The following is a 27,844-nucleotide window of genomic DNA, read 5'->3' on the forward strand; positions in this document are numbered from 1 at the left end:
AGCTGAATGATTGAGTTTATTGAGTCAAGGCAAACATAAAGTTGAGAGACTCTACATACAGACAGACATACAGACAAACAATAATTCTTGCATTTACAGTTAGAATAGATCAACACATTATTAACACCAGGAAGTTCCTAATATCCTGCCTGCTGTGTAAGTATATGGGTCCACCTGCCTCCAGATGTTGCACCCTGACAGAGGGTTAGTCCCATGTGGAGACATCAAAATACAATCAATCAATACTTTATGAAAAAGAACTCTCACTGTGCTGCTTATGTCACTGCTTTATGCAACTGATTGATTGAGATTATTGTTAGTGTGTTAAGTATGGATATTTTCTTCCAAATGTTTAACATGAGCCAGTAAACTGCTAAAGCCAAACAAAAAACTAGTGTGGTCTTTAACTTAGGCAATCACTCCTCCCAACACTCTCAGAAAATTACATGGAGAAATTGTCCTTTAGAGTCACAGTGTAGTAAATGTGGTTATAAAGAGTTCACGAAGCATCGATGTGCTCTAGATATTTTATGGTCATGTTGATTCCAGAAGCCCCTATCTGAACATTTCCCTGTGCTGAAAGCTGAAAATCAATTGTGGAATTTTGGAACTGCTGCAGCACCTTGTGTATCAACTCATCTCAATATAACGCACACATACATTTCATCCATTCATTCTTCTCATTAGCAAACTATCCTTTTTTTAATCTTCTTGCAGTGGCCAATATGACAGCTGCTGCTGCTGCTGCCTTGCTCAAAATGCCCCCCCCCCCCCCCACTGTCACTTCTCTTAATTTCCTCAAATTTGGCAGATTCAGTATCACACCACTAAACATTTATGAAGCATGACTATGGATTAAGATGTCGTGCGAGACTGTAAAAAATACAAACCGTTCAACATACCACCTAATTTGTAACATTTGTAACAACATGTAATACACATGAACCACGCTGGTTCCGCAGGGAAATTAAAGTTACAGTATTTTTACACAATCAAATGTCCACTGCAACTGGCTGGTTAAGATGATGGTCAATTTGGTTGGAATCACTGTAATGAGATAATTACAAGTCAGTCATGTGCTTTTCCCCAGGTCATATCCATATTGCTACAGTTCATTTAGTTGTAAGTCGACTGTATGCATTCTATCCATCCTCAGACTTCTCTTCCTTCAAAAACCCCCCCACTGATTTCATTGCCACAGGAGGAGACCAACCAAAAGCTGATTTTCAGGTAGGCGAGGAAAAGAGGTGGGGGAGGCACACAGGTGGTTCCCATCATCTTCCTCAGCAGACCTGTAAACCGTGGGAAGAGGAGGTTAGAAACAAGCAAACAAGAGTTGCTCAAGACTACAGACTTCTACCACGGGCGAATAAAATCAAAAGTATTTCAGCAGTTAATAACCAGAATGAAAATTAATTCACCTAACTAAATTTATTGACACTGATAAAAACTACAAATGGTATAGAGCAATTGCTCTCAGACTGTGGTGTACATACCATGGGTGGAACATATAATACTCCTTGTGGGTTGTATGTAGAGAATCACAAAAATATATTTTTGAAAAGAAATAAGCCAAAAAAATTTAAAACAAAGAATACTATCAAACCGGTAAATACTTTAGGATGAAAATACATAAACTGAAATGTAATTCACAATAAGTTTTGTTAGACTGCTAAGTGTTCATTCACATCACCTCCTCAGATGGAGTTTGCAGCTGGGTTGTTCACAGTCCTGCTGCTGCTAATGTAAGCAACACGCCTCCACTGAATAACCAGAGTCATCACTTTCTTCTGATTGATGATAAGATATATTCAGATATGTTTGATTGAAAAACTTTCTGGTGTGCGTCTTGGTTGAACAGCAACTGCATTTGTGTTTGAGCAGTGCTTGACACGTCGCTTTGCATCAAGGACTCTGTGGCGAGTGCCGGTCACATCGCGTCCCCTGCGTAAGGGCATGCACTGTACTGAATCTGGACTGCTACTGAACATGAATCCAACAGAGATTTCAGCTCAGAGTTTAAGGAAAATCTACCAATAGTTTTTCATAATCTTGCTGACCGAAATATAAACCAAGCAAAACAATCAAGTAAACTCCTTGGCATGTAACTAAGACATTTTACATGATGAAATATATGCTTTAGATGAAAAGAGACTGTATAGGTTTTATGAAAAAACAGCAACCCATTTAATCTCTCCTCCATCCAGGTATTGGTACTTCTTAAGTGCAGTCATAGTCTACTGGACTCTTCCAGTCAGTGGCGGCTGCTGATCTTTCAAGGAGGGGAAGCTCATTTTGATCATCACACATGTGTTTGTTTATTTATATGTAAATTCTACCCTTTGTTACTTTTCAAGAAAATGATCTGTGACCTTGTCGCACCAACTAGGCGTCTTTTCCAGGGACTCGGTAAAGTCCCCAGATCAGTTCAGAACAACGGAATGAAAAACTTGGAAAATGCTCCGGTAGATGTTTATTCCTCAAGATCGCTGATTCGCTCATTCAGCTGTCAATCAAAAAGGATTCCACCTCAGACAGCTCATCCAATCATTATGCAGAAGCCAAGTGTCTGGGCCAGCCCACTGCCCCATAGACCCCCATGCTGCCTCCGAATTGCCAAGTAGGTGGGATCGTAGGTCTCAGAGTAGGTCATAGGCTGTCCGAAACCACAACTGGTGCAGGTAGCAACCTACTTTACAACCTTAATTCCAGCCTAAACACGCCCACATTGTAGGTTGGTTCAGGTGCACCCTACGGAGCAACCTATGGCCCACAATGCACCACGGACTTCTTCTTCGTCCCCTAAAAACTTGTGGACGTGCAATCCAAGTTTGCGCCACCAACAGCCTCCCATTCTTGTGCAACACAAACATTTATAGTCATTGTTGATAACTAAAGGTGTGCTCACACCAAACGCGACGGGAATTTTCACATTTTTTCAGTTTTGGTGATATTTTAGGGGAAGCTGAGCTTCCCTTGCAGTCTTAGAGCAATCGCCACTGCTTCCAGTTCACTTGAAGACGTTTTGCCTCTCATCTTCAGTTCTTTTGGTAGTTCAGTTAACCATATCCAGATAATAAGAGCTTAAATTTGAGGTATTACACGTTTTTGAAAACTTAAAGAAATAACAAATAAAAAAATCTATGATTCCATTTTTTTCCCCAGCAGCCAGTATGGTGGCCACCTTGGATATTTTTAACGAGCACCAATACTAGTTTTTCAATATCTTGACATATCTACATTTAGTGGGGGCAGGAAATTCAGTGACATGTCTTCCAGTCTTGTGTGTGCATGTGACATTACTGACTGTGTTTCTACAATTCTCCTGTCTATTTTTAAGGAGAAGTGACCTTTTTGTCTTGCAAGTAGCCATGTGCAGGGAGCAACTAAGTATCTGATTCTGCTGAGGACATGCCTCTTATGCATCTACATGCATCTTATTTTGGTCAGTCTGAGCCGCACCAGTTTATGAGGAATGGAATATCTGCTGGATCAAACCACAAGACTGACCTGTTGCCCCTGTTCTCTCTCGAACCCGAACCTGACTGCAGGTAATAATTTTTCAGATGACCCGACCCGTAGTCTCACCGACTTCTTTAAAGAGGCAGGAAGGGATAACATCTGTAGGACAGGATCAGGGATCGTGTTGACTAACAAAAGACTCAAACTGCTTCAAGACAGCTGAGCAGGTAATGGTTAAGGAGGGGTCAAAAGAGGGGGTTGACATATGGGCTCTACTATCTTGGCACATAAAAAGTTGAGAAATTTATTATTTTTTTTGCACACCTCAGAAGAAGTGTCCAGACAAGTGGATTTGGGAGAGTTTAAAATTGAACAGTTTCAAAAAGAACACATTAATTAATGTTTTTTTGAATAATATCAGAAAAGAGATATCATGTTCTAAAATCATCCTTTTCAAATAAACAAACACAAATCTGTGGATGTGTCAGTATTGTGACGGGAAGGCATCGAGCGCACTCTCACCCGCACACCTGCAGCGCATCTGCAATCTACCCACCTGTGGCTAATCACCACATATTCCAGCTTCATGGGCGGCATGGCTCAGGGGTAGAGTGGCCGTCTAGCAACCAAAGGGTCGCTGGTTCGATCCTCGACCCCGGTGACCATGTCGAAGTATCCTTGAGCAAGATACTGAACCCATAATTGCTCCTGATGAGTAGGTTGGTGCCTTGCATGGCAGCCTCCACCGTGAGTGTGTGTGTGAATGGGTGAATGAGACGACACTGTAAAGCGCTTTGAGTGCTGCTAAGGTAGAAAAGCGCTATATAAAACTGAGTCCATTTACCATTTACTTCAAGCATCCCTAGACCTACAAGCATGGCACCAGATGATTTCCGCAGCCAAGAAGTAGATCGGCCAACGCTTGAGCTTTTGCCAAACCTACCTAGCGTTATTTTCTGCTTAACTTTATTTACCTGCACTAACCTGATCTTCTCCTCTCTCCTCTCTCCCTCCTAGTAGTAGATCAACTTCCACTGTTATGCAGATGACACACAACTCTACTTGTCGATGGAGCCAGACGACACAAGCCAGTTTACTCATCTGCAAGACTGCCTGAAAGACATTAAATCCTGGATGTCTTCTAACTTCTTAATGCTCAATTCAGATAAAACTGAGGTAATCATTTTTGGACCTAAACACCACAGGGACACACTCTTGAATCGGATCTCTACTCTAGATGGCATCACCCTAACTCCGAGTACAACTGCAAGGAACCTTGGGGTCATTTTTGACCAGGACCTTTCCTTCAGCTCCCACATAAAGCATGTGACTAGGACCACCTTCTTCCATCTGCGAAGTATCGCTAAGATTAGGAATATCCTTTCCCAGAGTGATGCTGAAAAACTGGTGCATGCATTTATCACTTCTCGGCTGGACTACTGCAACTCTCTCCTGTCAGGATGTCCTAAATACTCTCTAAAGAGTCTCCAGCTGGTCCAGAACGCTGCAGCGAGGGTTTTGACGGGAGTTAAGAAGAGAGAACACATCTCTCCCACTTTAGCTTCTCTCCACTGGCTTCCTGTAGGATCTAGAATCGACTTCAAAGTCCTTCTGCTAACTTATAAGGCTCTCAATGATAAAGCTCCATCCTATTTGAAAGAACTCATTAGTCCCTACTGTCCCACCAGAGCACTCCGCTCCCAGAATGCAGGTCTTTTAGTGATTCCCAGTATCAATACAAACAGACTGGGAGGTAGAGCCTTTAGTTACCGGGCTCCTTTACTGTGGAACCAGCTCTCTCCATGGGTCAGAGAGGCAGACACTTTAACTACGTTTAAGTCCAGGCTTAAGACCTTCCTCTATGACAGAGCCTTCAGTTAGGACTGGTTCAGGTAGCTCTGAACCATTGATAGCTATGCTGCTACAGGCTTAGACTGCTGGGGGACACATCAGGTTACATGGAGCCCTTCCCTCCTCTCCTCTCCTCTCCCCCTCTCTCCTCCTCTCCTCCCTGCACATTTTTGGAACTGTCACTACCACTACTTGTTGCACTTTGTAGTTTGGCCTTGGTGTCTCGCAGTCTCTCTGTGTTTCCACAGATCCACCAGAGCCCCAACCGCCGCCTGCATCGCCCCCCCCCCCTTATTCCCTACTGTTACACTGGCCTGCACTCCCCTTCCATGAACCAGTCTGCCATCCAGTCCCCCATCAAGCTGGCTTGCTCTCCCTGCCTCCCCTTCCAGAAGCTTCCTTCTTCAACTGTTATTAACATTTCCATGTTTCCCACATTTTGTATTGTAAACTGTTTTCTTGTCTGTAACAACATCTACTGCACGTCTGTCCCTCCTGGGTGAGGGATCCCTCCTCTGTTGCTCACCCTGAGGTTTCTCAGATTTTTCCCTTTTAAAAGGGTTTTCTATGGAGTTTTTCCTCAGTCGATGTGAGGGTCTAAGGGCAGAGGATGTTGTTATGATGCCATGTGAAGCCCTTTGAGACAAACTGTTTGTGAAAACGGGCTCTACAAATAAAATTGCCTTGCCTTGCCTTGCCTAGTGCCTCACTCTCACCTGCTGCCTCATGGAACCCCGAATGCCGCCACGAGCCCCCGCCTGCTCCCTGGTGTCCCTTATCCCTCTCCCTGCAATTAACTTTTCCTTTTTGCTCCACATCCTCACGCCTCCTTGTTGCTTTTGGGTCCGGCTCTCGCTCTGACTCTGAGTCATCACAAGTATGATGTTTTTAGGGGGTATGATAACCTTCACCACCATCTCAAAGGTATAATTCGCATGGATGACATTGAAAGCCACAATCAAGCACTTTGCCTTGCATTTGGGCTAATCTATGCCCTGCTTCTTGACTTTTCAAAAACACTAAAACACACCTTTGAATTCATTCAGAGGGTGATGCTCAGTCTGGGGTTAGGTATCCTAAAGCTCAAACTTCAGAGTTTGAAAAGTGCACTTTGCAGTAGAGGCTCAAAGCTGCGTGCACCTGCAGTTTCGGATGATGTCACTTTTCCTGGCGCTGCCACTTTTTCTATGTGTTTAGATATTCTATGTCTTTCTCAAGCTGACAAATCTAGTTGGCTAAGTTTACAAACAGAAACTTCATGAGTAGAAAAGGCGCATTATGAGAACATTTTGTTTACAATTTCAATTATTAGGACATTTTTGGGCGGCACGGTGGTGCAGTGGTCAGCACTGTCGCCTCACAGCAAGAAGGTTCAGGGCTCGAGTCCCGGCTCGGGCACGGGATCTTCCTGTGTGAGTCTGCATGTTCTCCCTGTGCCTGTGTGGGTTCTCTTCAGCACTCCTGCTTCCTCCCACAGTCCAAAGACATGCAATTAGGGACTAGGCTGATTGATACTCTAAACTGACCGTAGGTGTGGCTGTGAGTGTGAATGACTGTCTGTCTCTATGTGTTGGCCCTGCCATGGACTGGCGACCCGTCCAGGGTGAACCCTGCCTCTCGCCCAAAAGCCACTGGGATAGGCTCCAGCCTCCACCCTCCACCACCCTTGATCAGGATAAGCGGAAGAAGATGGATAGATGGAATTAAATACATAGAACAAGGTTCCATATCCACAGAACAGTGAATGTAACTGAAGACTATTAATCATATTTACTTAACTTTTTTAAGGGAACCGGTTTCCAATTTTTTTTTTTAAAGTAAGGCCAACTTGTTAGATTTAGATTGCACAGTTTCATGGTACTGTGGTATTATAGACCTTTATGTAAAATCTTTGTTTTTTCCAAAAAATAAAAATATTTTTGAAACAAAATTAATTTGTTTTCAAACAACATAGAACATTAATTTGGAGCATAAGTAAATGCTTCAGTTATTACTTATAAATTATGTAATTAATGAATTGAATACTTTCAATTAATGATTGTCTTTTGTAAAATGAGGTGGACATTGGACACAAGTAGCAAATGTTTCAATGTTGTTCCAGAGGTATACAGAGCTGCTTTACAGAGGTAAATAGTGTTGCAGCCCAACACTGCAAAGTTGTCATCAGAGTAAAAAAGGACTGTGTCGAAAGGCCTCCCCTTGCAGTCATTCTTGCTCTGAATGTTTTGCAGAGAGAGTTGTCTATCAACAAATTCATTCTTTTTTGACCCAAAACAATCTCTTCAATGCTTTCCAGTCAGGTTTTCGACCACACCACAGCACTGAAACTGCACTTATTAAGGTGTTAAATGACATACGCCTTAATACTGATGCATCTAAAATATCAGTATTGGTACTACTAGACCTTAGTGCCGCATTTGAGACAGTCGATCACAACCTGTTGCTCGACAGACTGGAGAGGTGGGTTGGACTTTCTGGTGCAGTGCTAAATTGGCTCAGATCTTACCTAGAAGATCGTGACTTCTTTGTCTCGCTTGGGAACTGTGAATCCGAGCGAACAAAGATGACATGTGGGGTCCCGCAAGGCTCTATTCTTGGGCCACTTTTGTTCAACATCTATATGCTCCCACTGGCCCAGGTCATAGAGCACCATAACATCTCCTACCACTCATATGCTGATGACACACAACTTTATATTACAGTGTCACCATAGGATCACAGTCCACTGCATCCACTTAGTGACTGTATCCTACAGGTCAATCAGTGGATGGGCCAGAATTTTCTCCAGCTCAATGCAGAAAAGACAGAAGTCATTGTGTTTGGTCCCAAAAACGCAAGGCTTGAGGTCAGCAGCCAACTTGACTCAATGACACAACAAACCACCGACCAAGCTAGAAACCTTAGCGTTGTTATGGACTCAGACCTGAATTTGAAGAGCCACATAAAAACTGTCACTAAATCAGCCTATTATCATCTCAAAAACATTGCACGAATTAAAGGATTTCTCTCTCAACAAGACATGGAAAAACTCGTCCATGCATTTATTCTTAGTAGGCTAGATTATTGTAACGGTGTCTTTACAGGTCTCAGTAAAAAATCAATCAAGCACCTGCAGCTCATCCAGAATGCTGCTGCCAGAGTGCTGACCAACACTAAGAAAATGGACCACATGACACCTGTCCTTAAACCACTGCACTGGCTCCCTGTGTGTCAAAGGATGGAGTTCAAAATCCTGTTACTGGTCTATAAGTCACTGAATGGGCTTGGGCCTAAATACATGTCAGAGCTGCTGACTGGGTATGAAGCATCCAGACCCCTCAGGTCATCAGGGACAGGTCTACTCAGCATCCCCAGGGTCAGAATCAAGCAGGGTGAAGCTGCTTTCAGCTTCTGTGGTCCACACCTGTGGAACAAACTCCCTGAACCTCTGAGGGGGGCACAAACTCTCAGCTCATTGAAATCAGGGCTGAAAACACTGCTGTTTACTGCAGCCTTCTTATAGTATTGATTTGGGATTGATCTGGGTGATTTGGGATTGATGGATTGATTTAATATTGATTTGTCTGCTGTCGAATTGATTTTAAATGATTTTTGAATGTTTTAATTCATGTTTTCGATTTTAAACTGATTCTAACTTTCAATGTCTCATTCCCTCTGTAAAGCACTATGAATTGCCCTGTGTATGAATGGTGCTATACAAATAAATTTGCCTTTGCCTTTGCCTTTTGATTGACTTCTGTTCTCAAACTGGCCATCCGTGTGGTTACAATAGCCTAAAAATTCCCATGCAATGGACTTTTTTATGTAAACAACACAGGAAAGTCATTGACACTACTGATCTCTGTAAGTCCAGGCATTTAGCGTGGGGGAGGGACGGCAGAAGGTGTGCTCGTGGCCTGGGCACTTTCTCTCTGAGAAGCAGCTGATACCGGGGCAAAGGTCTGATGGAAAATCCTAGTAGTTCTGATAACATGATGTTTTCAGACCGTGGCATACCGTAAACCAGTCTACCATGCATTCCGACATGAAACCTTCATTTAATATGTATGTAAGCAGAACTTTTCTTTTCTCTCTATTTTAAATAAAATTCTAACCATGACCCGTGACTCTATGCCCTCCAAACAAGAGAGAAAACCAATCTTGATACAAGTTTTCCTTGTGGACACTATGGAGCCCTAATCATTAATTTACTGGAGAACATCATGACATGGAACCCACATGACCTTGGTGTATCCTCAGACAGCTTGTGTGATGCCTGGTTGCATCATATGGTGTCTCACCTTTTGGTCAGACATTATGTTGTTGGCCTGCAGAGAGGTAGGGTGTCCACTGAATAGGCCTCCTCCTGGCCGGTCATGTTCACAGAAGATTGTCCCATTGATGTAATGAAAGTGGTCACCAGGGACCAGGCGGTTCCGGCAAGTAACACAGAAGAAACACTGGGGAAAACAAAGAGTCAATTATCCCAACTGTGACTGACAGCAGCCTGATGATGAAGTGATTTAAACGTTGGACTGGAGAAAATTACACAATCACACGTACCTTAAGGTGATAAACATTTCCCTGTGCTCGCATCACCATCTCACTAGCAGGGATGGACTGTCCACAGGCACTGCAAGCACCACTGTGTCCAAACAATCTAAAGATTGAACCACAGACATAAACATTAAAAGGTCAATCTTTATTCAACATGCCCTTGTTCACACTTTTTCTACGAGTTCAGCCAGAGGTGCACAGGTTAGGGATTGGATTTCTCTTAAAATGTGCAAGGGTTATCTAATGAACATTGCGAGACTGTAAAAATTATCCTGTCGTGATTCTTGTCCTTGAGTTCCTGTTTTATTTTGTAGTTAGTGTCCTGTCTTTCTGTGCTCTCTTCCCTGATTACCTCAGTGTGTCTCACCTGTGATTACACCACCTGTGTATCAAACCTCCGTGTTTCCCATTGTCTGGAGTCGGTTTATTGATTCTGTTCTGATTCTGTTCTCTGCTATAGTAAGTTTAGTTTCTGTCTAGTTTTATTCTTGGGTTTGTTTGTACTTTTATCCATCCAGGACTTAGGCCTGGCGCTGTGGATTGATGGTGGTGTGGATTTAAAGGAAACTTCGGCCGCTGTGGGTAGACGACCATTTCTGTCTTTGAACAAAAACAAAACTGAAATCATTTGGTCAACAAAATCTGCTTGATGTATGTGACAGAGCCATTGGCTCCCTAAAGTTGTACTCTCATCCTATTGCAAGGAACCTTGGTGTTATTTCAGAGAGTGACTTTAGGTTTGACAAGCAGATATCCTCCATAGTCAAGACAAGCTTCTTCCAACTAAGGCTGTTGGCAAAAGCAAAGGCTTATCTCCCAAGAAATGTATCTGAGAGATTAATTCACACCTTTATTACATCACGTTTAGATTATTGTAATTCCTTATTTGTTGGCCTTGACCAGAAAGCACTGCGCCACTTGCAGGTTGTTCAAAATGTGGCTGCCCTCCTGCTGACTGGTAAGGAAAAAACATAAGCACATTACTCCTGTCCTTGCATCTTTGCACTGGCTGCCTATTAATTTTAGGATTCAGTTTAAAACTTTATTAATTGATTTTAAATGTATAAATGGTCTAGCACCACCTTATTTATCAGAGCTTTTACAGCTGCACACCTTAGCTAGGGCACTTAGGTCATCAAACCAGCTGCTCCTGGCAGTACTCAGGTCCAGACTCTCCACTCATGGAGACCGAGACTTCTCAGTTGCGCTCCTAAGCTGTGGAACAGCCTACCTCTCCATGTTAGAGCAGTCTGTTGAACATTTTAAAGCACTCCTAAAAACATATCTTTTCTCCTTGGCATTCACTCCCAGCTAAGCAAACAATCTTGGCTCTCTCTCTCTTTCTTTTCCTCTCTCTCCCTCTTTCTCTCTTTTTTACTCCTTTTATTCTCTTTTTAATCTAAATTTGTTTTTGAATTGATGATTTGATGATTAAACCTTGTGTTGTTCTTGTTGCTTCTGCAGTTGTACCGCACTTTCGTCGACTGAGGTTGTTTTAAATATGCTTTATGAATAAATTGCGACCTGACTTGAATTAACTTGACTGTTGACCCCTTTTGTTGTTACTTTTTTCTTCCTTTGTACTTTGAACATCCTGAGTTGTACTTTGCCTTCTGTTATTAAATACCTTTCGTTTGAACTCCATTAGCTGCCATCTGCATTTGGGTCCTGTTTTCCCCCCACGAACCTTGACATATCCATGTAAATCCTTCAACTCTTTTTCTCAGGTTTGGTCAGGCTTGGGCTTGCTATTATAGACAATCATCTTGATGGGCCAGACTTTGGCCTCAGATTACTTGGGTTGGATTTGAATTTTGAGTTGAGAATTCTATAACAAACCATTTGGGTTTACAAATGGCAATGACAAGTGGCAATCTCACTTGTTCCAAATCTATTGTGGAAAATCCATCGAGATGCTAGAGGGCAGGTGGCATTGCCATTATGTAGTCTATCACATGAGGGCGAAAATAGGATATGCTGGAAAAAGTGACACAGTTGAGTAATGAAGCACTACAACCTGATGGCAGTTTTGGCTCTGACCATGACCCTATACCCTAGCATTTGAGCCAAATGCTGTCTTTTGTACCAGTGACTGGATGCGATGCCTCACTTATAAAAATACAAGAAATACGGAAAGACCTTAAACTTTATTTGCTCAACAACTGCATGAGTGTGTTGTTTGCAAATTACAACATATTCTTTGTTTCCCATAACTCTTGGCAACCTCATTGGAGTTTAGGTAACCCGGCTGGATTACAACCTGTGAGAACGGGGAGCTGCAGGGGGAGGAGGTGGCATCTTCCTGGAGAGACACAGCTTTCGTGCTTCACCCTCCTTCTTTTTGTCCTCACATTGCCTCTGCATAGTGGCCACGGCCAGTCTAAACAGGCCCTTTGGATTGATGGGGATGTCAAGGAGCTGGGCTTTCTCCTTCTGTGACAGGCTGAAGCCACCTAGCTCTCTCCTGAGCCACCATAAGGGCCATGTCTCTTCCAGAGGCTTGGACTGCGCACCTGAGTAGGTGTAGCCAGCAGTCCGTCACCATGCATACTTCATCCCACAAGGTTGCAGAGGGTGAGGCTGTCATCTTGTCCTGTAGTTTGGCCTGGTCGGCGAGCAGCAGTGATTTTACTTTCAGGGCCCTCACTGACATGGCTACGGACTTGTAGCCTTGTCAGTCAGTGAAGACTGGAAGCACTCAGCCTTAGATGGCAGCAAGGGACTCACCATCATTATGGAGTGCTTCTGGCTGGGGTGGAGTAGGATGCTAGGAGAGCCTTGAAGGGGGGGGGGGGTGGGAAAAACCTTTCCCCTCCATGCCTGCCCAATCCAGTGCTGAGCCTCCCTGTGCTCTTGGCTGTAAGTGGATTGCTCCATGAGCAGGTTGCGTCATCCAGACACTCAGGAAACAGCACAGAAGATGTTTGGTGGAGGGTCTTGGGGAGCCGCCTCCCTTCTTACCGGGACATGGAGGTCTCCGGGGCTTCCGGTCACTCATTGCCCAGATTTGCAGCTGCCCTCCTGCAGACATTTTGCAGGTTGGTCCCGGTGGGTGAGTTTTGGGACCTGCCACTCGCCTCCTCCCTGGAGGTTGGCTTTGCAGCCAACAATGGAATTAAAGAGTTGTCCTCATCATCCTCTTTGGATCCGAGGGTGATGGACTCTTCCCCAGAGTCAAAGTTCCCCACCCTTTCTACAATGCCATGTTCTGCCATGACGCATTCGTCGTGGTCCGGCAGCGGAGCATCGATGTCGAGCTTGTTGCCCCAGCTCGACCCTGAGGGGATGGTGCCTCTCCTCCCGGGAAGGGGGCGTCACGTCTTTCTGCCAGTCAGGACTGGTGTAAAGGATAATTTCTTCTCAGGGCAAGCGCAGAGGGTATGTCCCATAGTGATATACCGAAACGAATGTTGAAAGAGAACCTCTAATCTCCACCTGACAAGGCTGCATTCTGTTATGTCCACATCATGGCATCCAAAATTGATCACAGCCATTATGCTTAAGGTGCAGTGGAGACACTAGGTGCAACTCTGCTCAGCCTCAGCTGCAGTACCAACTCCAGGCGAATAAACACTAATTGTAAGACACAAAATAATTTGTCAATTTCATTTTGTTTCTGAATAACATCTAAATTGTTTTGGTACATGCATATTTAAAACAAAACTTGGATGCAGTTGTTTTACTCCTTTCAACTGAAGGGTCATAAATTAGGTACCTGGATCATCCAATTCGTCCAGGGCATATCGGTGTACCCCTCAACCTCTATCACCACTCAACTGAGGAGGACTCCCCAATTATTCCTGGCAGTTTTACATCTGGGAGTTGGCACTACTGTACACAAAACAATTTGTCTGTGGATAGCTGTGGATATGCTTTTTGGTCTCCACTTTAGGACCCCTAATTACAATTTCTGTTGTGGTCCACAAGCTGCCACTCTTCTGCCTGTTTGGCATTTGTAATGCCCATGCCCACAAAATATCAATATCCTTATTGTTTTAAACTTCCCCCAACAAACTGAAGAATCAAGGCAAGTTTTTCCTTTGAACTCTTTTCTCTGTGTTTGCTATCATGCTGTTTGTAACAGTTTTGCTCATTTATAAGGGGGAACTAAGATGATAAACAGTCCCCTGTGGGTGGGACAAGATGTTTGCTCATGTGTCAAATTTTGAGTTGATTGTGTTTTTTTAAGGGCAAAGGTTGAGGATTTGTGTGCATATTCTGTGATAAATCATATTTGTACACAAGTATTCCTTCCAAGTCACCTTCCTTGCGCATAGTTTTATGAATAAAGCTGATTTTGTAGTTTTTATCAACTCAAACATGGACCTCATTGCCTTTAAAGGGAATTATACGAGGCACTCTGAGGGGTTTGATTGATGTCACATCCGAAACACCTATGAAATTGACCTATGAATATTAGGTCTTTGTGCCATGGTTTGTGCTTTAATTTTACGCCCTCTAAATACCAAAATAAGGCTGAACATGCCCCAAAGGCCCAGCACACACATAACGGCATCAGCTTACCACCTGGAGCCATAAATCGCTTGTAGGGCCCCAGGTCTTATATTGGAAATGAGGCATGTGTATAGCATTCTACAGCCTTAAAGGAATATGATCTTTCAGACAATGAAAATGAATGTAAAATGATGAGTTCCACAAAAGTCATTGCAATGCATTGGTAATATTTGTAAAAATGACAATTTGACTAAACAGCATATTGTTCAGCCTATTACATGCTCATATAACTGCAACATTGCTTGTCAAATTGGGACCAAACAGTCCTTGGCAGGGGTCTGCATTTATTATTCCTTTCCGTTTTCTGATAGGTTAGGTTTATGCATTGTATCATTTGAGTATCGCTATTACCTTGTTACTGGATCAGTGTTTGACAACCATCACTGAACTACTAATATGACAGCCTTAAACGGACACTGTGTATTTTGTCATATTATACATTTTTTGGTTTTGGTGATGTTTTGTAGCACTGGTGCACTGTCATCACTGTATATGAAAAACAATGACGTGGGAAAGCAGAAAATACATTTGGCATACCCACCATTTTACTTCATCCAAGTACTGCTGAGAATTGTTGGTACTGTACATCAAGTAGTTTGACAGACATGAGATTGTGATTTGAGTTTGTGGATTAATTGATAGGACACATTGCAGTGACACGATGACTATAGTTTTTCAGTCTTTTTAAACTTGAAAAATCTTAAAAAGATGCTTCTAGTTTCATTCTTGAAGCATCCGCTGGACTCACCTGATGTAGTCATTCTTGCAGAGGATCATGCCTCCTTTGCTGTAGCAGGTACTGCTGTACTCGCCCAGTTGAGCATGACAACAGGAGCACTTAAGGCAATGTATATGCCAGTATTGTTCCATGGAGAAAAGGAGAAAGCGGTCTGCTATATGACCTCCACATCCTGCACACGACCTGTCCGCTGTCCCAGTGCCTGTCTCTGCCACTGTGGGCACCTCCGCTCTGCTGTTTACCATAGTAACTGATGGACAGAATGAGACATAAGGGACAAGAACACTGTTGAAAATCAAATTATGAAGCAGATCTTGTAGATAAACAACTTTACTAGACTGATACGTTTAAGGCCACTGATGAAAGCCACAAGCCGAAAACACGTTGGTCTAAAAATGTTGTCTGATGTTGTTGTTGAATGTTGAGCCTTTTAACATCTCCAAGATTTCTGTCACTATCAATGCACCTTGGAAGGTGGTGAAGTTGTGCAAGAATCCCCAGTCTGCCTCAACAAATCATTGCAGCAGGATGGTCAACTTCAGAGAGCCAGTCAAGATAAACTTGCCATATTATAATTTTTTGTGTGGAATTTGCTTATAGTATATAGCTTGCAAAGCTCAGCTTTGAACAAACTCATAGTGGCGGGAAAAGAGTGTGATATCAGATAATGGTCGAGGATATTCATATGAAAAGAACATTGCATCAGGCAACACTTCCTTGTGTTTATCAGCAAAAAGCAGAATGCTTGAGCCTGAGACTCCTTGGTCTGCCAGTGCATAGGCATTCAGGGGATGAGTGCACCAATTTGTGCAGCCAAGGGAGGATTGCCATTTTTGCTATGGTAGATGGGTCTGCCCCCTGAACTTCCCCAGGTTTGGATTGTGGACCTGGACTACAAGCCCCAGCTGTTTGGTTAAAGGGTGCTACCTGCGGTGCGCTGGTTTCATGATTTACTGTTGAGAACTTCACCACATGCCACACACTGGGGCCTCAGCTCTTCCTCAGTCAAACTGAATCCAAATCAGAGATAACTTGAGTCACGCAATGTGAATGAATGGGACCACATTGTGGTCTGAAACAAAAATATTACAAAAAACAATTTTTATGTATTTTCATTCAAAAGTATTTACTGGTTTGATAAAATTATTTGAGTTAGAATATTTTTGAATGTATTTTTGATTTTTTTGGTAACTCTTTATATAGAGGTACACCTATTAATCATGAACTACTCGCTAATTAACATGCAAATTAATGGCACCCACGAAGCCATTAACTTCAGGTTTTTCATCAATAACCTCTGAAATACTGATTATTAACTTTAACTTCATAACTTGTTGCGTATGAATTATGACCTTAGTATGCTTTACTCAATATGGACTTAATAAGGTGATAGTGCCACACAAATGGTTACTCTACCTTAATCATACATTTATTCAAGCATGGCAAATGATACTATATTTTTTCCTTACAGGTATTATATATGTACATAAACATGTCAAACAATACATTTTCCAAAAAAGTATTGTATAAGGAGGGTCAAGGTTTAGGTGAAATAAACTATTTTAAAACCTAAACACAACAATATAAAAACTTTCTATTCATCAGCTAAATTAAATGCTCTAGGATTTTTTTTCCCCTGAGCATTGACAAAGATAAATCTTAAGGTATGGAGCAATTTTTCTGGACGAACAATGAACATCCAGAGCCAAGACTTGCTGATGTAATTTTTTTTCCTCCGTTTGAAAACCAATGATGTACGTAACCCAGTTTCAACGGAACAAAACAGCTTCCTTGTTGAGAACTTTACTAACAAGGGTAGGAGTTGGCCTTTGATTTCTTCTTCCTCAAGACCACTTATTATTTTTTCTTGCCATTGGATCTTGGCTTCCAGGAACTCCACTATGGAGACTGATCCTTGAAAACATAATTGAGAGCAGGTTACTGAATTTAATATTCAATAATATAAAATTCAAATTCAGCAGTAATGAGGAAGCGAAGGAGAGAGAAAGAGGATGAAAAGCAACAGAGGTGGTGGAGCAGATTTGAATAAAGGCTTGCTCACAGTTACTGTAGTCATGCAGTGTTGGTACTCAGGGTAATAAACCGGATATGTGGCGCTTCAATACTTGTCTTCATTTAAGCACATCTTCCAACATACATATTTAAAACACAACTTGGATGCTTCTTCCAGTTTTCTCGTGGACATATGGAGTTTTTGTTTTTTCAGGGGAGGATAACTGCAGCCTGCTAGATGGCGCATCTACAAGAACATGGCAGAAGGAATCCGGAGACCCGACCCACTCGTCTTTGACGGTAACATCACTGAAAATTGGCGGATATTCGAACAAGAATATGACATCTTCATAGTGGCGGCACACTCTGACAAGCCGGCCGGCATGCAAGCATATATTCTCCTCAATCTGGCAGGAGTGGAAGCCATCGAATGTGAGCGGTCTTTTGTGTATGCGGAGGAGGTGAAAGAGCCTGGCGAGGATGGACGTGTCCTCATTCCTGCTGAATCTAAAGGGGATCCTGAGTGCCTCAAGAAAAAGTTTCGTGAGATGTGCAAGCCTCAAACAAATATCACAATGGAAAGACACAAGTTCAACACACGCAATCAAAGGGCTGGTGAGACAATTGAATCTAAAGTCAGTGATTTGAGGATTAAAGCTAAGAGCTGCAATTTCAGAGATCTCTGTCAGGAACTTATCAGAGACAGATTGGTCTGTGGCATCAATGACGACAATATGAGGAAAGTGTTGTTGCGTGACTGTGAGTTGACATGAGCTAGAGCTATCTCTATCTGTCAAATACATGAGGTGACTGAAGAGCACAACAAAACATTAGCTTACCCACAGCGCTCTGCTACAAGTGTTGATGCAGTCCAAACTAAGTTTAAGGGAAAACAAAAGCATGAGACAAGGATGAAAAACCATGCAGAAAACACTGGGACAACAGGCATTGTTAACTGCAACAACTGTGGAGGCAGCCACCCAGTTATTAAAGACAACTGCCCCGCTTTTGGTCAGCAATGTCATACCTTCAAAAAGTGGAATCACTTTAAAAAATGCTGCAGGTCCAAACAACCACCACGGAACTGGCAAAATCCTCAAAGGAATGTTCATCAGCTACTGCCTGATCAAGCAGACAACACAACAGATGAGACATTTTATGTTGATGGCTTAACACCACAAGTCAGTGTCGATTCAACTAATGCACAGATTGAAGAAAATGAGGAAGCTTTTGCAACTTTGCAAATTAACAACACTGCAGTTGAAATGAAAGTGGACACTGGTGCTAAGTGTAATGTCTTGCCTATAGAGACATTTAAGCAGATAAAGAGAAAAGAAAAGACAACATGCAACACACCAACAAACCTTGTTGCATATGGTGGCAGCAAAATAAAGACTGTTGGTAAAGTTAGGCTACAGTGCCATTTAGAGGATCAGTCATACACATTGCCATTCTACATTGTTCAGGAGGATGTTTTGCCACTGCTAGGGCTTTGTGCAAGTTTAAAAATGGGACTAGTTTCTAGGTTCTGGCTGGATGAAGTCAGCTACGTTGGCCATGTTTTCAAAAGGACGGCCTCAAGGCGGACCCTTCAAAAACAAAGGCAATCAGTGAAATGGCAGTGCCAGCAGACGTGCCAGCTCTGCAGAGATTTCTTGGTATGGTCAACTACCTCGGAAAATTCATTCCGAACTTCAGTGAGCAGTCAACTCCTCTGCGACAACTGATACACAAAGACACAGTATGGCCGTGGCATGAACAACAGCAAAATGCTTTTGAAACGTTGAAGAGTCATCTGTCCAGCCCACCAGTCTTGTCATATTATGACGTCAGTAAGCCGGTGACACGTACCTGTGATGCGCCACAGTACGGGCTCAGTGCAGCATGTCTGCAGGAAGGAAAACCTGTAGCATATGCCTCACGGACGCTAACTGACACGGAAACCAGATATGCTCAAATCGAAAAAGAGCTGCTGGCGGTGGTCTTTGTCTGCTCGAAGTTCAACGACTACATTTATGGTAGGCCAGTGACCATTGAAACGGACCATCAGCCCCTGGTAACCACTATAAAAAAGCCCATACATACAGCACCAGTGAGGCTACAAAGAATGATGTTAAGACTTCAAAAGTACAGCATCACACTCATCTACAAACGTGGAAAACAAATGCGTAACAAACAAATGATCTTCTACAGAGCAGCATGCTAATGAAAAGGACAGCTTTGATGTAATGACTGTTAACTACATATCTTCATCTCGCTTAGAGGAGTTAAGGAGACACACAGCAGAGGACACAACCCTTCAGGCGCTCAGTGCTATCATCAGACATGAGTGGCCCAGCAAACAGCGCAGTCTCCTACATGCTATCCATCCTTTCTTCCCTTTCAGAGATGAACTGATTATTGAAGATGGTGTCATTATGAAAGGTCACAAGGCAGTCATTCCCTGCTCTCTACAACAAGACTAAATTCGCATCATGCACAGAGGACATCCTGGTATAGAAGCTACAAAACGGAGAGCAAGATGTTTAGTTTTCTGGCCTACAATGACAGGCAACATTGAAAAAGAGATACAGTCATGCTCCGTGTGTAACAGCCCAAAATCAGATCAACAGAAGGAACCGTTACAGCTGTACCCACTCCCAGACCTGCCTTGGTCTACTGTGGCAGCAGATGTCTTTGACTGGCAGAACAAACAGTACCTGGTTCTGGTGGACTCGTACTCAGGCTGGTATGAGATAGACTTGCTTCATGATCTCACCTCCGCAACAGTCACTGCTAAACTAAAGAGACATACTGCGCATGTGCATCACAGAGTCTGCAGGTCATTACAGAGACGTGTGCTCACAGTTACTGTAGTCATGCAGTGTTGGTACTCAGGGTAATAAACCAGATATGTGGAGCTTCAATACTTGTCTTCATTTCAGCACATCTTCCAACAATTGTGATGTTGGGATCTTTTGCAGTTTGCTGAGTGCATGTTTCTCCTGTCTGGAGAGGTTAAATGGAGGAAGTTTGGCACTGGAGAGTGCTGCTGATACCTTAAGCCTAAGCTGCTCCGCCTCTGTGTCTGACAACTTGTTGTTTCTTATAGCCGACTCTGTGGCTTAACCAGATCCACCACCGGTAGCTCATCCGATGTCACCACAAAGTTTAGTCCTTTGGCTAGGACTTGCAACTCGGCTGGAGAAACTGCCAAGAAGCCCAGGGAGGACAAGAAAGATGAAGCCCAGAAGAAGAGGAGCATCGCCATCCTGTATGTGGGAGGAGTTTCAGAGAAACTCAGAAGGATCTTTAACAAGCATCAGATCCCCGTGCACTGAGGCCCAGCAACACCCTGAGGCAAAAACCTGTCCATCCTAAAGACAAGGTTCCAAGGCGCAAACAGAGTCGTGTTGTTTATGGAGTCCAGTGTAAGGAGGAGTGCTCTGACCTGTACAGGGGAGACAAAACAACCACTGAACAAACGCATGAAGCAACACAGGAGAGCCTCAACCACAGGCCAGGACTCAGCAGTCCACCTCCACCTCAAGGAGAAGGGGCACTCCTTTGAAGACCACAAGGTGCGCATTTAGCCAGAGAGGACAGATGGTTTGAAAGAGGGGTGAAAGAAGCCGTTCATGTCAAACTAGAACGTCCATCTTTAAACAGAGGAGGGGGCCTCAGACACCACCTATCATCCACCTACAATGCCGTCCTTAGATCCTCCCCAGGAGGTGCAGCCAGCTTTCATGCCTTCATTCAGGTGACCTGAACGACCCTCCTAAGAGGGCTGGGAGGGGTAACGACCCGAAACTGAGGCCAACGACTCACATCACCACCTAATGAGCCTATTGTTCAGTATCAGCAGTGACTTTGTGGGATCATTATTACGAGATTAGACCCGTGCATCTTCTGACAGACAGAGATTCCCAGATTTATTGTTAGGTTCAAAGCGGCATGTACAATGTGTAATGTTATGAATGATCATCATTCCACTCTTCTGCTCTTATAAATTTCAGTACAACAGAAGATGGGCAAACAACAGAGGTTCCAGGGTGTTTGGAATGCTCAGGATTAAGGATGACAGGAGGAAACCCATCCTCAAGACTGTGCGACATCGTGCATCCAGGCATCAGGTGTCCCTGATGAAGACGCATATTCGTCGGGGAAGCTCTATCGTGTCAGATGGATGGAAGTCTTACAATTGTCATCAGGATGCAGGGTACTATCACCTGACAGTCAACCATCCAGAAAGTTTTGTTGACCTTGTTACAGGTGCACATACACAGAATTTAGAGAGATTTGGGGGTATTTGTAAGTCAGCTATGTGGAGACAAAGAGGGAACCGCACTCAGCACCTGTTGAGAGATCACTTGGATGTAATAGAGTGGACGTACTGGCGTGGAACCCATCACAGAAACGGAACACTTGGGATGCTTTTGCATGACATTAGGAAAAAATATCCTGAGTGAAACTTTCCCGAAACATAGATGCAGAAACCAAGTTGATATTCAAACCTTGTTCAGAAAGATCAAAATACAAACTTGTTTGAGGTAACCTTTGGTTATGTTGTCTTGAAAATGTGAATTACTGTCCTGAACATACCTTAAGATTTATCTTTGTCATTGCTCAGGGGAAAAAATCCTGGAGCATTTACTTTAGCTGATGAACACGAAGTTTTTATATTGTTGTGTTTCGGTTTTAAAATAGTGTATTTCACCTAAGCCTTGACCCTCCTTATACAATACTTTTTTGGAAAACGTAATGTTTGACATGTTTATGTACATAAATAATACCCCTAAGGGAAAGGGTTTGGCAACATGTATGGCGACGTCATTCACGCCCACTGGAATCAATCAGGGAATTGTCAGCAAAACTGGCAAATGATTCCAAGAATTGAAACACTGGAAATCGGTTCTCAACAAGAACTGGTTTTTGATTCCCATCCCTTCTCAGAAGAATGGTCGTACATCCAAGGAAGTGGAGAGAACCTCCCACTTCCCATGGTAAGGTTTTGTTTCTAAATCTGACTTGGAAGGATAACATTTTGGGTTCTTACAAAAGAATTCACAATGCAGTCAACACATAGTGCTTCGCTGATCAGAAGCAATTAGTTAAAACCATTCCAATTTGTTGCAAGCTTGTCCAGCTGGTCCATCCGGTGGATCAATGTTCAGCGTGATGACTAACAAGTTGATAGTTCAGTCAAAGTAACATTTGTGCTTCAAGCTGATATATTTGGCTCACTCTGTATTATTGAGGAACAAAAACGTGACGCAGCAGGTGAGCTCAAGGCCAATATTCTTCATCGGCTTCACCCATATACACTATAATAAGCATGCAGTGAAGCATCACTTGAAAACATTGAAGTTGTTTTAGAAAGCCTGGGTGATTGCAAAGTAAGTGAGGTACACCACTGATGACAGGAGCAAGGCTTTACTTCCTGTCAAAAAAACATTTTGCAAATGGGGTGTATTGTGATGACAATATAACTCACCTTTTCTTGGTAATGCTTCTGCATCTTGTTTCATTGAATTTTTTTTAGCTGATCTACAAACTGCAACTCCTGTATGGTTTTATATGGAAATTGTATTTGGTCACAATGCAATTCCAACAAATTTAAAATTGTTTTTACATCCTACTTTGATGTGTTGTTCACATTCCAGCAGGATGACTTCCTCTTGCGCTCTAAAACTGAAACCACTGGAACAGCCATTCATTTACAAGCAGCCATCAGACAGCTTTGTTCCTATTTAATGCCACCATTCCATCTGGACTATTTTTTGTTTAGTCCTGAACTTTTATTTTATACTGATTTAGACGAGGCTACTATCTTCATTATTCAGTGTTTTCCTTGGTTCTCTGGTTGTAAATCGTCCATATTTTAGTTTGAAAATCACTGTTCTTCCTGTCATTGTCGGTATTCCCACCTTTGTTTTGAGTCACCTGTGTCTTGTCAGTCCGTCACAGCCCTGCTCCTTGTGTTTGCCCTATAAGTTCATTCCCAGGCCTCGTCACGTTCCCCGTAGTGTCATGAGTGGAGTCTGCATTTGCCTTCCATTTCTCATGCCATTTTATTTCCAACTTGTCTTTTTTTCCCAAGAGCCTGGTTCATTGTCCTGCTTTTTAAGTTTCTTTCGTCTTATTCATTGAGTTTGCCAGGTGGCTTCTTGTTCATTGTTTTGTTCCATTTGTCACCAAGCACTGTTGCTTCCTAGTATCTCTCTTTGGGTCCAACATGACGTTTAAACTAGACTCTTTTTTTTTTGAGAGTCCAACAGAGACCGAATGTGGAATTTGACAACACTTCATTATTAATGGTTCCTTCTTTCACCATAATTAGACTACTTAAATCATGCACACACATATTTATTTATACATATACACACACACCGATGTTTGTATATATATATATATATAGATATAGATATAGATATATATATAAATAAACATCGCTCCAGCGCTATGAGCTGCTGGCCAGACCAGCACTGAGACAGAGTGACTTTCCTTCTCATCGTGGATGTACAGTGCGCTGTCTGTTACACTCACCTGCAGAGATAAGCAGGTGAGCTTTCAGCGCTCAGGTGAATCAAGCGCATTCCCACCAAAACCGTTCATCATAAGAGTTGACAAGTTTGCCAGTCTACTTTTTCCAATTGTTTGATAAGATGAAGATAATGAGGAAAGTAACAGCAGAGACTGATAAATTATACTTCTTTCCCCCAGAGAGTTCACGCCTAACTACCAGATGGACAAAAAGCGAGAGGTAAAATGACTTTAAGATGAAACCTTATCTGTCTCGCTCTTTTCCACCAAAACCTGGGGAAAGTTAAACAAAAGGTTGCTGCGTTCCATGTTTATCTAGATGAGAGGTACGATGATGGTATGGAAACATAATCGGAAGTGGAAACAGCTCGTGACATGCACGTTATTCACTCACGTAGCTCGCGACCTCCGCTGAAGACCAGTCAAAGTGCAAATGTCCGCCTTTACCTGAACAGCAGGGACTTGCCAGCTGTTCCCGAGAAGAATTCTGGCTCTTTCACCTCCCCGCCAGCGGCGATGCACGCCTCTGTTCAGTCGGCACGCAGGAGTGTACGCCTTCTGGCGACAGCAGAGATACAGAGGCGTCTTGATGGAGCAAGTTAATCATGTATTGTCTGATCCTCTTACGTAGGTGGGGGCGTGGCCCCTACATAACCATAATCAGCATGCTATCGTTAAACAGCACGAAGCACAAAGGATAAAACACTACTCTGTCTGCGATGATGTCATCAGTGTGTGGGGGAAGTAGATATTGTGGAATTTAGGACGGATGAAAGACTGGACTCGAACATGAAGAAGTGTCTGCGTAAAATCAGACCTGATGAGTGTTTGTGGCCTCCTGAGCCCCAGCGAAAAAATTTCCAGCCCTCGCGGAGGACAGATCTAAATGACATCATGTCACAGCGTGACGTCATGTAGACAGCTGGCTGATGTGAAGACATACAATCTTGAGGTGATGGTACTACTGAAGAAAAGTCCTTTGACGATTTGCGGGATCATCATTACTACATTATGAAATGAGGTCAAAAATACACCACAAACTGTTCCTACTAATGTTCATAAACAGAAAGAAACAGTGACGTCACTCTACATGCATGGCGGGGACAGCGTTTCAGAGCAAAGATCAGGTGATTCCGGGTAGGACAGTAAGATTCACCGTAATGAAATTAAATAATTAACTTTTCGGTAACTTTTGTTTGGTTTGTTTTCTCCCGCTTCATGACTGAATGGCATTCACGAGTGGCTCTGTTGTTTCGTTTTATACCATCATGTATCTTCATCAATGTACCCGGGCTGTTGCTGGCGAGGAGCCACAGACTTTCAAAAGTACCTTCTGCCATCTGCTGGTGGCTTACGGTAATAGCAGAACTTCGTTGTACACTTGTTTTTTTTCACAGGGGATGTGGGTCTACCGTGGTTGAAGAACACCCGGTTTTTGTTTTAAAATCGCGCAGGAATGAAAATTGCCCGAAGAATTATCAATTTTTTTTTCATGTGACATTCACTCCTCATAATTGTCTTGGGTCAGGAGTGAAGGCTAAAGTCTGGCTTATTATGTGGAGTGTCAGCTTTAGGAGTCCAAGTCAAGTCAGGTTTATTTGTGTGTCACCAAACCCCAACCAAAGTCCTGTCCTGACTCTGTCCAAGTAGAGCAGGTCCAGCACCTCCCTCCTTAATGAACCTCCACCCAACAATTCTCCATCAGCAGCACATCCTGCAACAGCAGCCACCAGAACCTTCCTTTACCAGCAGGAAGGTGGAGCAGATCCAGGATCAGTGGGGACGGAGAGAGAGCAGGAGAGCAGGACAGAGACAAAGACAGAGAATGGAGGAAGACAGAGAGACAGAGGGAGAGAGAGGGACAGAGATAAAGAGAGAAAGACAGGAGGAGGGACTGATGGACAGAGACAAAGACAGAGAATGGAGGAAGACAGAGAGACAGAAGGAAAGAGAGGGACAGAGATAAAGAGAGAGAGACAGGAGGAGAGACTGAGACCAGTAAGCTATAAAATTGGCAGTCTTTTGAGTTTGATCCTCCAAATCTACTCTCCAAATCCTGCTTCATGTTACTCACAAGACGGAGCCACAACAACAACAACAACAACCCACTGCAACCAAAAAAGCAAACCAAACTCTTAACATGAACCTGCACGCACAAAAAGTTAACACGACATGAAGAGGGACTCTCTGTTTAATGTAGTCCTACTTTAGCAAACCACAGACGTCCTGAGTGCCTGTGCTTCCACAATTGACTTCCACAGTGAATTTTCTGCTTGTTCCTTAAACATAACATCATCCACAGTGATGGAGTCAACCCCCACCTTCCTCTTGATTTAGAGCAAGGATGCCCAGACTTTTGGGGTGGGGTGGGGGGTGGGGGGCATAACCCAAACTAAATGGTGGGCCGCAAGCCAAAAGCAAACGTATAGGGCTGGTTTCACAAAAAGGGCCTGAATTAAACCTTGAAACAGGCCTTAATCACAACTAGTTAATCTACAACTGCAAACTCCTGAGGGTTGCACTGCGAAGCCAGATTAGTGGGTTAGCCTGGAATGTTGACACTGCCCTTTCAATAACCACCTCTTTTGAAAATGGCATCACCACTTTTGAATAATCCGGTGGACCTCAGCGCGATCATTAAGCAAGGTTCTCTCCAGAGCGAGAGAGCATTCAGAGACGGGAGTGATCCTCTCCTGACGTCATTCCCCATGAACGCTCCAGCTTCTCAGCTGAGGGAATAGGTTATTATTCCAGACTGCTGGAGCAGCCGTATTTGAGGAACTCCACAAAAAGGAGCCATGTACTCACCGCAGCACAAACTGTGTGCATATCGTTGCGTTTCTTTGCCACAGAGACCGACATGCATTCAGTTGGTGATATAGAAAAAACAAAACCCCTGAGAAATACACAGAGTAAAGCATAATTATTGGAAAATTCCTCCTAGAAATTAACTACTTGAAAATATAACTATCAACAAACATGGCCATGTGAGGAGCAGCTGTTTGCCAGCCTTGTGGCTGTGGTGTCTGCCTGATGGTGGGAGTGTGACGAGTGAGTGATGTGCATGTGTGCGGTCTCTGATGAGGTTGTGTGTTCTTCGTAGGACTCTGGATTTGTAAATGTCTTGCAGTGAGGGGAGGGCTGCCCCAGCAATGTGCTGGGAGGTCTTGATCACCCGCTGGAGTGCCTTCCTGTCTTGTGCTGTGCAGTTTCCGTACCAGACTGTGATCGAGGCGGGAAGGACACTCTCGATGGTGCATCGGTAGAAGCAGCTGAGGATTTGGGCTGACGTGCCAAATTTTCTCAGTCTTGTCTGGAAGTGCAGTCTCTGTTGGGACTTCTTGATAATTTGCTGGGTGTTGTGAGACCAGGTGGGGTCCTCGCTGATATGGGTGCCAAGAAACTTGAAGGTTTTTACCCTCTCCACCTCAGTCTCATCAACATACAGGGCTCCTTTGTGTCCCTGTTCTTGGGTCTATGATCATCTCTTTGGTCTTGTCTGTATTGAGATGAAGGTCATTGTCATGACACCAGGTCACCAGGTCACCAGGTCACCAGGTCCCCCACCTCTCTTCTGTATGATCTTTCAACCCCAGCAGCGATCAGGCCAATGACTGCAGTGTCATCCGCCAATTTAATGATGCTGGTGTTGTTCTGGGAGGCCACACAGTCGAAGGTGAAGAGCGTGTAGAGGAGCGGACCCAGCGCACACCCCTGTGGGGTCCCAGTCTGTGGGGTCTGCCTCAGCCCTCAAGGTGCTTAAGGTCTGTGTGGACGGCAGCAGTAGCGGTAATAATAATGTTAAGTAGCTTATTATGTTGTATTATAATTTGTAATGTGTATTGTAGTAGAGTATAGTGGAGCATAGTATAGTACAAGTAATAATAATAGATAAATAATTAACTAGCTTATTATGTGGTAATCTGATCAGATATAATATTATAGTATACACAATATGTATATGAATATTTGCACATGTAAAATTTGATATTTTACGGTAAGTAATAAGTGATGCAGTGATATTAGTCATAAGCAGATGTCTCTCCCCCTCCTGCTAATGTTTGCCAACCAGACGTTCAGTGGTCAGTTTGACAGGTAGTCGTGGATCCAGGACACCAGGCAGGGGTCCACTTGCACCCTTATCAGTTTATCCTGGAGCATAAGGGGCTGGATTGTGTTGAAGGCACTTGAGAAGTCCAGAAA

The 27,844-nt window shown here is 43.3% G+C and overlaps 1 protein-coding gene across 3 annotated transcripts; it reads right to left on the reverse strand.

Moving 5' to 3' along the window:
* Positions 1 to 777: 777 nt before the first annotated feature.
* lmo4la (LIM domain only 4-like a) lies at positions 778 to 26,918 on the reverse strand. Of its 3 annotated transcripts, none has more exons than XM_086186933.1 (5): positions 26,860 to 26,918; positions 15,113 to 15,353; positions 9,856 to 9,952; positions 9,594 to 9,752; positions 778 to 1,292 (listed from the first exon to the last, which is right to left on the reverse strand). In XM_086186933.1, exons 2-5 carry the CDS (start codon positions 15,346 to 15,348, stop codon positions 1,284 to 1,286), a joined length of 501 nt encoding a protein of 166 aa, XP_086043059.1. In that variant the 5' UTR covers positions 15,349 to 15,353; positions 26,860 to 26,918; the 3' UTR covers positions 778 to 1,283. The 3 variants fall into 3 exon arrangements, with proteins under 3 accessions (XP_086043059.1, XP_086043056.1, XP_086043055.1); XM_086186930.1 differs by lacking the exon at positions 26,860 to 26,918 and adding an exon at positions 24,089 to 24,293; XM_086186929.1 differs by lacking the exon at positions 26,860 to 26,918 and adding an exon at positions 24,036 to 24,293.
* Between the last annotated feature and the right edge of the window lie 926 nt (positions 26,919 to 27,844).

Source organism: Aulostomus chinensis, chromosome 19 (assembly GCF_037954235.1).
Source record: "Aulostomus chinensis isolate RoL2024-O1b breed Wild chromosome 19, RoL_Achi_v1.0, whole genome shotgun sequence".
Lineage (NCBI taxonomy): Eukaryota > Metazoa > Chordata > Actinopteri > Syngnathiformes > Aulostomidae > Aulostomus > Aulostomus chinensis.